At 38.2% G+C, this 12,090-nt stretch overlaps 1 protein-coding gene across 1 annotated transcript in view; it reads left to right on the top strand.

Annotated features, from left to right (window-relative positions):
* ABCA6 (ATP binding cassette subfamily A member 6) overlaps nt 1–12,090 on the top strand; it is a 58,007-nt gene that overhangs the window by 24,908 nt on the left and 21,009 nt on the right. The window contains exons 12-21 of the mRNA XM_021713937.1: nt 202–377; nt 587–706; nt 972–1,110; nt 1,982–2,072; nt 3,078–3,217; nt 5,593–5,709; nt 6,931–7,114; nt 7,452–7,618; nt 10,384–10,517; nt 11,699–11,836. Coding sequence (XP_021569612.1) covers nt 202–377; nt 587–706; nt 972–1,110; nt 1,982–2,072; nt 3,078–3,217; nt 5,593–5,709; nt 6,931–7,114; nt 7,452–7,618; nt 10,384–10,517; nt 11,699–11,836 — 1,406 coding nt within the window. The remainder of the gene's footprint in view (nt 1–201; nt 378–586; nt 707–971; nt 1,111–1,981; nt 2,073–3,077; nt 3,218–5,592; nt 5,710–6,930; nt 7,115–7,451; nt 7,619–10,383; nt 10,518–11,698; nt 11,837–12,090) is intronic.

Consider the following 12,090-nt stretch of genomic DNA (forward strand, 5'->3'; position numbering starts at 1 on the left):
ATTCTATTGGGTGGCATTTCAGGGGAAATGTGCACGACTTTGAGCATACACTTATGCTTAAAAATAATTAGTAGTTCACAAATTATGAAGCCATCATTTCAGATTTATGACATATGCCCATATTTTCTTAAACAAGATCTCTGAATATTAATAAAATATGTTATCTTGCCAGCGTTAAATTATTTTAAACTTCTATTCTAGGGTCAGTTACCATTTATAATAAAAACCTCTCTGAAATGCAAGACTTGGAGGAAATCAGGAAGATCACTGGTGTTTGTCCTCAATCCAACGTTCAGTTTGACACCCTCACAGTAAAGGAAAACCTCCGCCTGTTCGCTACTATAAAAGGGATTCGTCTGCAGGAAGTGGAGCGAGAGGTAGAGGGGCACACTTGGACTCATTTAACTGCCAGCTGTTGACTGAGTTGAATCATGACCACATGACCCTTTTCACTGATGCATCTGCCCCGTTAGGCATAACATTTAGGCACAGAGCGTCCATTAAAAAACTCCCTGCTTTAATGGGCAGTTAAAGTTGCATAAGCTGAATCGTTTGGGATTTTACGCTTTGTATGTTTTTCATGTAGGTACAACAGATTTTATTGGAATTGGACTTGCAAACCATTCAAAATAACCTTGCTGAACACATCAGTGAAGGACAGAAAAGAAAGCTGACTTTTGGGATTGCCGTTTTAGGAGATCCTCAGGTAAATGCGTGGGGAGAAAAGTAGATTAAATGTCAGTAAAACGCCGAGCTCTTCTAACACTAGATGCGGTGGAGCTTTCATTAAAATGTATTGAGAGAGAGAGAGAGCCTGCAGCCTGCTATGTTTAATTGTAAACATGAGTATATTGGAGACTAACGATTGGCTAGTTACTATTTTGTTTGTTTTGTTTTTATTGTTCATACTGTCACACAGAAACAGTTCATGTGGAGGAAGGACGTAATTCATTTGTCTTCATTCTCCGCAGGTTTTGCTTTTAGATGAACCAACTACTGGGTTAGATCCCTTTTCAAGGCATCGAGTGTGGAGTTTCCTGAAGGAACGTCGAGCAGATCGTGTGATCCTCTTCAGTACCCAATCCATGGATGAAGCTGACATCCTGGCTGGTAATTGTTGGTTTTATCTCAGTATTACTATGAGGAATTTGAGAAATTTAGAAGTGATATTTATTATTCCTAGAAGATGGCAGGAGTCTACTTCCATTGTAGAATTCCTCACTGGTCGTACACATGCTTGGTTGTGGCATTCATGTGAACGTGAATGAAAAATTGTGGTTACTATTTTTCAGATCAGCAATCCATTAATTTCAACATTCAAATCTTCTTTAATATATATTTTGTTTAAAAATATCCACTAACTTTTTTAGTATCAGAGTAGATAATATAGTACATCCACGCAATGTATTATTTTTCCAAGAAGTTTTGGAGGGTGCTGAAATAGGCTGTTCACATGCTCATTTTATTTTTCATTTTATTCGTTTGTATTAGTTTAAAGAATAAAGGTGCAGCTACATTGCATGAATATGTTGTGTTGTGGTAAGGCCTGGACGTTTAGTGTTTCTGTAACCTGAATAACGTATATTGCATCAATTAAGTAATTTCTCATCTCACAATACCCTGTGACCCTCTTGCCTTTCTGAGTCTTCTGTGTCCATCATTCTACACTCTGTATCCATGTGCATTCATTGTTTAGTTTCCACTTATAAGTAAAAATGTGCAACAGTTGGCTTTCTGTTTCTGAGTTGTTTCACCCAAGATGATGGCCTCCAGTTGTTGTGAAACGTGTGATTTCTATGGCTGAATAGTATTTTGAGCTCATTTTAAATGTATCAGTTTTGATGTGTGTTTCAAATTTTAATTGCACACTAGATCTAGCTATGCTCCCTTTGGTATTCTGAGCTTTGGCTCTTCATCTGTATTTTCTAGAGAGAGAATAAATGACTCCTAATACCTTTTCTCACTTGCTTCCTTTTACTAGATAGAAAACTGATCATGTCCAATGGAAGACTGAAATGTGCGGGCTCTTCTGTCTTTTTGAAGAGAAAATGGGGTCTTGGATATCACTTAAGGTAACAACATTGGGAATAGAGTAGATCTTTATGTTTTCAATACCGGTGTATAGAAAAGAGGGACAGTTATGAAAGAAAGCTGGCTTATGCTTCGGCTCTGCCAGCCTGGATTGCTTAGTGTTTTCTGAATAAATTTTCTACTTTTCTTCCCCCTGTGTCTTTACTATGTTACCAGTGGGCAAAATTTCAACACTATAAACCAAGGCTGCCTGTTCACAGCAGGGCTACTTCACAGAACACTTTTCTAGGTAACAGTTCTCTGCAGCCTAAACCTCTCCCTTCCCCCCATCTTCATTTTCCTCAGCTGCTGCATGCCACTCTAGAATCCTTTTCATTCTTACATATGGCACAGAAACAAATAATTTCAGAAGCCAGTTCAACAGGGAGTCAATATGCTGGCAGAGAGTGGTGTTAACCATGTCTAATAAGAAAGTGTGTATCCAGGCTAAAGGCGTAAAAGAAAAATAAACCCTATGGCCACACAAAGCTTGGATGTAGGCCAGATTTTTCTTTTGGCTACTAAATTCTGATAGCTACACTGTCTGGTATAATAATTATTTTCCCCAAGAAGTCTCTTCTGTTCTCATCTCCCTCTGTTTAATCTGTAAACACACACACACACACATATCTATATCTATAACTATATATAATTATAGATATGTTATTATACATAGTTACCGATATATTGTATATTAGATTATGTATATCTGTAACTATATATTTATACACCTATATATAACTGTATATTTATACACCTATTTATATATAGTTTCAATTACATTATATAGTTGTTTATATATTTGCAGTTGTCCCAACTTTATATTATTCTACTTGTAGACTGCAAGATTTTTAAACTAATGGATTATTGTGAGCACTGTTATTTACTCATTTTGTTGTTTCATACAGCCGGGTAACGTAGTGCTCGACAGCTAGATATTCAAGAAAAGCTCATCTTTCGTGGTAACAGTGGAAAAATGCAAGCTTTGTCTTTTCTTTTAAATGTAGTTTGTATAGGAATGAAATATGTGATCCGGAACAAATAACATCCGTCATTAACCATCATATCCCTGATGCTAAATTAAAAACAGAAAACCAAGAAAAGCTTGTGTATACTTTGCCTTTGGAAAAGACAAATACATTTCCAGGTAACTTAAATGCTATTATGATAGAACGATATCTGGGAACAAATGCTGATCTTACTATTATAATTGTTATTGTCTACTGAGTTGGAGGATTTTGTCTTAGGTTTGATCACCTGCGAAGCAGAACTTGAGATGTGTGGTTGAGTCCCACTGATTTACTTGGTAGTTGAGCCCAGAGGTACCAGCAGATAATGGTGAGAAAGGGAAGAGGAGAAAGCCAGAAAGTTTGCATTAAGGCACAAGTTACGTGGTAGGCGATTGGGGTGCAATGCTTCTGGAGGGAAGTTAACGAACACATAAGTGGGCTCAGAGCTATGTCAGCAGAGGGATTAGGAAGCTGGGTCCCTGTTGCTCCGTATCATCATTGGTGAGGGTTGCGTCCAGGAGCATTAGCGTCTGTCCCTTCTGGCTTACTTTGGACATAGGCTAAGCATACTTCTGAGGTCAGAAAAAGGACCTCAGACAGGTGTTTTTAACAAGCTGTGTATAAGTGAAGAGGCAGAAGAGATATGGGCATAGCGTCAAGGTTTCTGCTGTAGGTTTCGTCTTGTACAGTTGTCCTTCCTTATCCACAGGGAATACATGGTTCCAAGACCCTCAGTTCATGCCTGAAGTTGCAGATGATACCAAACCCATTATCATTTGGAACACATGTCTGTTTATGTCTTTCAAACACAAATTTAATGTCTTTTCCATATTAACTAAGCACTTATCATGCACTGTGGCCATAACTTTTGTAGTTTGAGGTGCTACAGCAAGACTAGTGTGAATTTCTTTTGTCTTCTTCACATTTTCACAGATAGGCGATTCAGTCATAGATTAGCAATTTCAGCATACAATTGTTTTCTTTCCTTATTAAGTTGAGAGCCTTCACCTTTTCACTGAAAGGAAACACTTCATAGCTTCTCTTTGGCACATATGAGTTTCCAGCACCTCTCTTCTTGTGCTTTGGAGCCATGATTAAGTAAAATAAAGGTGATGTGAACACAAACTCTGCAATACAGAGTGGCATGGTCTTGTAACCAAGATGGCTACTGAGGGACTAGAGGGCAGGTAATGTGTACAGCATGGGTCCGCTGGACGAGGGGAGGATTCACGTTCTGAGGGGCATTGAGCAGGACAACACGAGATGTCATTATGCTTCTCAGAAGGACCTGAGATGGAAAGCTATGAATCATTTCTTAAATTTTTCTGTTTAACATTTTTGGACTGCAGTTAACTGCGGGTAACTGAGACTGTGGACAGCAAAACTGTGGATAAGGAAGGACTGCTCCACTCCATTTAATTGTGCCTCTATTATTTTGCAGAGAAAAACAGAGCCTGTTTATTCCACAAAAGTATCCAATGTTAGTTTTCAGCCAGCTTCACAGCATAAACAACCTGACTTTGATGAAAAATCTTAAGTATCACTGACTCTGTGTCAAGCTTAATGTGTGTTAGGCACTTTCCTAACCGTTTCACAATATCAACTCATTCAGTCCTCACAACTAATGTTGTTGGCCCCTCTTCCCATCCAAAGTAGAAGGTGGCAAGGGAGAGTCTTCTAGAAGCCTACATCCTCGTCCAAGTACTCCCATGGAAGTGTTACCCAATACATGTATATTGGGTACTTATTATATAAAAGGCACCGCTCCAGACACTAGAAATATAGAATTAAATAAGACATGTGGGTCCCTGCACCCATGGAGCCTACATTTATCTGGGTGGGTAAAAGCGAGTACACAAAATAAGCAGAATTGTTCTACAATTGTACAATGAAATAACGAGACCAGGTGAGTTAGATTGATGACCTTTGTCAAGCCGGGATTTATAAGTGTGGTCACTGAAGGACCTACAAAGAAACTGGTCAAAAACACTCCACTTAGAGGGGAAAGTGGGACATCTGGAGGACAGTGAGAGAGGGATCGGAGAGGCAGGTGGGGATGGGGAAGGTTGTATAGATAGATGGAGACAGGATCTTATGGAGCCTTAGAGGTTGTGTTATTGACTTTGAATTTTGTTTTAAATGCATTGAGAAACCACTGGAAGACCCAAGCAGAAGCAGACTCAGAATGTGGGTTGAGATATGTGTGGATTTGTGGTGTAGAGGTGAGAAGATGATGGTCTTCCTGCTTGCTCATATTTCCCCGGAGATGTCTGCAGGAATCTCATTAGCTGAGAGCAGATGGTGGGGTGCAGCCAGTTTGAGAAATGAGGCTAGACGTAGTCATTTGGAGGGTGAGCGCATTCTAATGAAATATTGCTTTTGATTGCTATGATACTTTAAAGACATACTTTTCTTAACAATACTCTCCATTATCTTTTAAATAAGTATCAATTTACTTGGTTTAGTTATTGATGGGGTTTTTAAAAGCTTCTATTCCTGTCTTTTGCATTAGACCTTTTCAATGATCTTGAAAAGTGTTCTGACCAAGGAGTGACGGGTTATGACATTTCCATGTCAACTCTGAATGAAGTCTTTCTGAAACTGGAAGGAAAATCCACTATTGAACAAGGTAAAGCCTTTTGTACGATTCACAGAAAATACATTCCCAAATGATCATGTGTCAGTTTAAATTCATATTTTCTTGTGCATGATTTATACGAAGAAATGTGATTTGTTCCAACTTTGGCTCTGCTGTTTGAGACAAGCTATCCTTCCTTCTTAACACCACTACTAGGACTGAACACAGATCCCTTCATAGAGTCTATCAAATTTCTCTTGGGAAACAATTTCCCATTTCAGCAGTTTTCTCCTATCTTCAGATGTGCACTGCTTCTTGGATACCTTGAGGCTTGATAGGTTCTTAATCAGGAGCGTGATCTGAGCGGAATTTTTTTTTAATGAAAAGTTGCCCTTAGCTTGTTAGTATACATTATTCAACTCAGGTCTTAATGAAGAGAAATCTCAGTATCATTTCTTGTGTATTTTAAAGAGTGGGATCATAACTGTTATTTATGGAGTTCTTCCTATGCCAGACACTTTAATGTGCCGCTATACATTGATATATACCTTCAACATTATCTTCCTACATAACCTTTTCAAAAAGCATCATTGGTACCATTTTACAGATGAGAAAATCAGGCCTAAGAGCAGTTAATTGGTCTTCCCCAGTCATACCACTTTTAAGTCACGTACATGGGACTCATGTACGGGTCTGGTGGTTTCAGGGCTGGTGATACTTTCCCCTACACTACTGAATTATCGATGCCTTGATCATAGACATTTAGGTCATAATGACTGGCTATTCCTAGGGAGAAGTTGGCAATCCCTCAGAATATGGTTACGTGTGGAACTTTCTTTGCCTTTTCAACGATTGGGCATACTGATATCATCGTGTTTGTGAATTCTTCTTCTGGTTTGAATTCAGTGTATTTACTCAGTGAGTTTATAGAATGTGGACATCATGTTTTTTATATGGTTTGTATTGTAACCACAAATATTCTAAAACATTTTTTTATTTAAAAAGTTGTGTTTTTATGTGCATTACCATTGGTGATTATAAAACTTAACTGTAGAAGAGAAATATAGAAGGCAGTGGGAAAGCATCATTTGATAAATATTGGAAAATATTATTCAAATAATTCCTTTGAATTGGTTATAAATTAAAGTCAAATGTAAAACCACTTTTAATTTTACTAAAAGAAAGAAACTGTGATGCCCCTAAGATGGCATTAATAATGTGTGTGTGTGTGTGTGTGTGTGTGTTTGTATGTGTATGTGTTTCTGTGTACAGGTTTTCAACAAGTGGAGATATTGAGAGACTCAGAAAGCCTAAATGAAATGGAGCCAGCTCACTCTCTCTTCCCTGAAATGCAGACGGCTGCGAGTGACATGAGCGTCTGGAAAATGCAAGTCTGTGCAATAGCAAGGCTTCGTTTCTTACAGTTCATACGTGGAAGGAAAGTGCTTTGGAACCTGTGAGTATCACAGTATGGTGGTTTTGTTAGATGACGCGTTTCATAAGAGGTTCAAGTCAGAAGAGAACTTAAAACTAGAACACAGTACCCAACCTTTCTGCGGTGGGGATGGCTGTAGTAGCACTTTATTAGTCTTAACCCTGTAGGTGTGTTTAGTTTTTGTGGTTGGATAGCCTAGTGTTTATAGTACTGTGTAGTATGCTAAGGTATACCTTTCAGAATTTTAGCACTTAGAATCATGGTTGGCATACAGTAAATCTGGCACTCAAGAAATATTTGTCTACTAGATAAATAAAATTGCTGTAGATTTATATGCATACTCTTCCTTAATGTTTAGGTTATTGGTGTTTGGAATTGCAGTGCTCCCTTTGGTTGTGGAAAGTATAATTTATGCTATGAGTGCTTTGAAGATCGATTGGGAATTTAAAACTGAATTGTACTTTCTCTCTCCTGGACAACCTCCCCAGGGCCCCCGTACCAGCCTGCTGGTCATCAATAACACAGGTGAAAAGAAAAACAAATTTAAATACAGAAATAAATTATTTTTATTGTTGAATAGCACATGGAGGGGGGAAAAGTAAGTCATAAGAGAAGAAAATGTGCTGGGCTCAGTGGCTCAGCCTGTAATCACGCGCCTTTGGGAGGCTGAGGTGAGTGGATTGCCTGAGCCCACAGGTTCGAGATCCGCCTGGGCAGCGAGACCTCATCTCTACAATAAATCAAAAAATCAGCCGGGCGTGGTAGCACATGCCTGTAATTCCAGCTACTTGGTAGGCTGAGGCGGAAGAATCGCCGGAGCCCAGCAGGTTGAGGCTGCGGTGGCCGGGAGCAGCCACTGCACTCCAGTCTGGGCAACAGAGTGAGACTCCAACTCAAAAAAAAAAAAGAAGAAGAAGAAAATATGTATTTAAACTTTATTTATGAAAACGGTTTATGAGGAAAGTGCGTATTTGCTCTGATTTCGGAGATGACAGGTCGAGGACAAAGAGAAGGAAGTTGGGTCGCCCTACAACTTGGGAAAGCGGGTTGCCTATTCACCTGACTACCCTAAGCTATTTTGTGAGAGAGAGCGTGCTTCCACGCTGGCCGACCCACTCTATTCTGAGACACTAGTTGCAGCAGCTCAACCTATGCCATATATGTGATATACACTGATTGCCGTGCAACAATGGAGTATCTATCTACACCTCTCCATGAAGTTCAACAGGATATAGGGAGCCGCCTTATCTTGTCCCAAAAGATGGATAATTGGTTTTTTGTTTGTTTCTTTGCTAACTGCTTAGTTAACCTTGAAGAAGAAGGTTTTCTGTTTCTAACTTAGAGATTTCAAAAATGTTGAGAATAAGTGTCTTCTCTTGATGAATTCTTCACTCATTTCATTTTCACACGTACTTGTGATTGAGATTGTAGATAAATCCTCTTGAAACAAAGATGGTCTTTTTTGCTTCTCATTCTTATAGTTTCCATTTGGGCTTTGAAAAGAAAGTTGTATTCACCTTGCTACCTTCAAACCGAAAACCTTGCTAACTGCCCATTTCATTTGCAAGAGCTAGAATCATTGCTTTGTCAGCTTGTATGATAGGTAAATCATGTACGTCTCTTCCTCTTCAGCCACTCGGAGGACAGTATATATGTGTTTATTTATGTTTTCTTCTCTGAACTCAGTTGTTAGGAATTTTGAGATTTAAGTTTGGGACTTCTGTGCTGTCTTGTTCTTCTTTTCTCAAAATCTGATGATTACTGGGGGCGTGCTTATCTTTTAATGTGAGAATCCCCATTTGCCCAGGCACACGTGGGCCACCATATGGCATCCTGCCTCAGGTGACTATAGAATCAGAGTGGGATGATGTGTGGCTGGCCCAGGGTACGTGGAAGGTTCATTTTCTCTATGTGTGTCCCTTTCCTGCTTGGGGAAAATCCTCACTCTTCCAGGGTTTGTCCCTGTGTTTCCAATCCTAGAGCCCACTCTTGAGTGTCCCCAGTGTGCACACCCATTTCAAAGGCTAAATTGGAAAAAAAAAGTCCTCCTTTTTTCTCTTATCTGTTTCATCCTGCCCTATTTCTCTGGAATTGCTTCAGGCCTTGTCCTGCTCTTTTCTGCAAATAGTGTGTCTTAGAATGTAAATATAGGACTCTTACCCAGGGACAGCTGCAAGTGACTGTCTGCTCTGTGTAGAGCATGGGGAGGGGTCATCTCATTCCAGATGTAATTAACTGGCCAATGACCCTGACCATGGCTTCAGAACCCCCTCACTCCCTTGCATTCATCCCCTGCAAGTGTAGATGTCCTGGGAATTGGTTTTCACCCTCAGCTGTGTGCTCTGGGCTCCTGTGTGCTCTAGGCTGTGGATTTTTCTCAGTTCTCATTTTTCTGTCAACCATTCTCATATGTTTCCTCTACAGGGACATATGAAAAACTTTGATCTGACCATGCTACCCTTTTCATTTTCCATCTCTCAAGAAAAAATATATTTATATAATATGTATGTATATAATATGTATGCAAATATGTAAAATAAAGTAAAACATATTTGTGGGGTTTTTTTGAGTTGAAGTCTCACTCTGTCACCCAGACTGGAGTGCAGTGGCACGCTCCCGGCCACTGCAGCCTTGACCTGCTGGGCTCCAGCCATACTTCCACCTCAGCCTTCCAAGTAGCTGGAACTACAGGGGCACACTACCATGCCCAGCTAATTTTGTTTTGATTTACTGTAGAGATGAGGTCTTGCCAAGTTGCCCAGGCAGGTCTCAAACCCTCGGGCTCAGGCAATCCACTCACTTTGACCTCCCAAAGCGTGGGATTCCAGGCTGAGCCACCAAGCCCGGCCACATATTTGTGTGTTATACAGACACATGTATATTTACTTTTTCATTATTTGGAAGAATAAGTGAGAGAGCAGAGTATTATCATTGGTTATGGACAATCTGAGGCACTTCTCGTAAGATTCTTGCATCTTCACAGACTCTTCAATTTAAATGTATGTTTTTTAAATCAAAAGTAATAAAATAGTATTGGCTTGTTTTTGTGATTACATGTTAGCTTGCATTAAACAGATTCATAAAGACAATTCATGGAAGCATAAGATTTGCCAAGTAAAAGCTGGTAGAGTGATTTCTCTTTCATGGACCAATATTATTGTGATGTCTAAAGAAGCGTGCTTTCACACAGTATGCTATAAATACTGACTTTAATGTATGGAATGTATTTTAAAAGTTTGACACAAATTTTCTTGCTTTCATATGTCTTTCTGTTATTGACTTTATGTTAGAATCAAATATTGAAGATTTTATTCAGTCACTGAAGCATCAAAATATACTTTTGGAAATAGATGACTTTGAAAACAGAAATGGCACTGATAGCCTCTCATACAATGGAGCCATCATAGTTTCTGGTAAACAAAAGGTATGCTTGCCTCTTGTTTTTGCTTTTGTGACAAACTGCTCAGAAAGCACTACATTTTAACTGTTTTAAAAACTGCAGAAAATCAAAGAACTTGACTCAGAAAAACATTTTGGGTTGTTATTATAAAGTTACGTAGGTTTTTGTAAAACATTTTCTATTTTAGCTTTGTTTTAAATTGGATAATGTTTACATTTAAAGGATGCTAAATTCAGTTACATTGTTCAAATTCAATAAAAATATGACAACTCATAATTATCAACCGATACAGTTACAGATTTAAGGAATCCTATTCAATAGCTAACTACCCGAATGATGTTTTTTATATATTGAGAAAATGTGTTTGGTGCTATAATATCTATATGAGATCTCTGAGAGAAAAGTATGCTCGGTCTACCATCTTAGTGTATTTTATTTTGGGTAAAAGAGTACGAACCCTAGAGTCACCAAGGAACAAGGCTGTTGAAAACACACCTTAATCATAACAACTCTAGAGTCTTTTTTGCATTCTAATGAAAACAAGGGGCCAAATAAATGAAACTACCTCTTTATTTCTTGCTACAAGGGAAATAAAAACAATACCAAAAGCCAGTGATGGTGTATCATTGAATTCAAACTCGATACATTATGATTAGAATCCTTTTGTACCACTTTGGGAAATTGCTTTGTTTGGCAACTGCTTTGTTACTTATCTAACGCGTTTGCTGTAATAGTTCATAAACCCGAACCACATAAACATTGCCTGAGACAGTGTGAAAATGCTTCATGGTCAGTGTAACCACGAATATCGTATGAACTAAAAGGTCAGTGTTCCCTTGCTTGTTTATGGCAAACCGACTGTCTCCTTGACAGGGAGACTTTTAAGCTCCACTGACTGGAATTTTCTTATCAGCAAAGTGGGGACAAAATTATCTATAATAAATAACACTAATAAAATATATATTGAGTAAATGCTGACTCTGTACTAGGGCCTAATATATGTACACATAATCTCATTTCAACCATATAACAACCCATTTTAGTATCCCGTTTCACAAATGAGGAAGCAAAAACTCAGAAAAGTCCTTTAATTTGAAGATGAACTCACAGCTCAAATGTTGCGCTGTTAGGATCTTATATATAAACCGCTTTTGTCCTTTAAGGATTTAAAATTACAATTATTTCTTTTGTTTGTTTTGTTTAAGGATTATAGATTTTCCCTTGTGTGTAATACCAAGAGATTGCATTGTTTCCCTATTCTTATGAATATCATCAGCAACGGACTACTTCGAATGTTTAATCACACACAATATATTCAAATTAAGAGAAGCCCTTTTGTTTTTGTAAGTATTGGATTTACTGATTCTGGATAATTAAGAATTTAACAAGTAACCTCTGTTTTCTCTTTAGCTTTAAAATAGTCATAATTGATTGTTAATCCTGAAAAGTATTATTTTGTCCTAACATTGTAAATGGGTTGTATCAAACAAAATATTATTTTTTATTGCTAAGTTATTATCAGATAATTCTCATGGGGAAATATTTTTCAATAATTTGCCATAATCTTTTAGAGAATGTTTTTTAAAGTGGTACATAC

The sequence above is a fragment of the Carlito syrichta genome, unplaced genomic scaffold (assembly GCF_000164805.1).
Source record: "Carlito syrichta isolate Samal-C Ts95f unplaced genomic scaffold, Tarsius_syrichta-2.0.1 Scaffold304923, whole genome shotgun sequence".
Classification (NCBI taxonomy): Eukaryota; Metazoa; Chordata; class Mammalia; order Primates; family Tarsiidae; genus Carlito; species Carlito syrichta.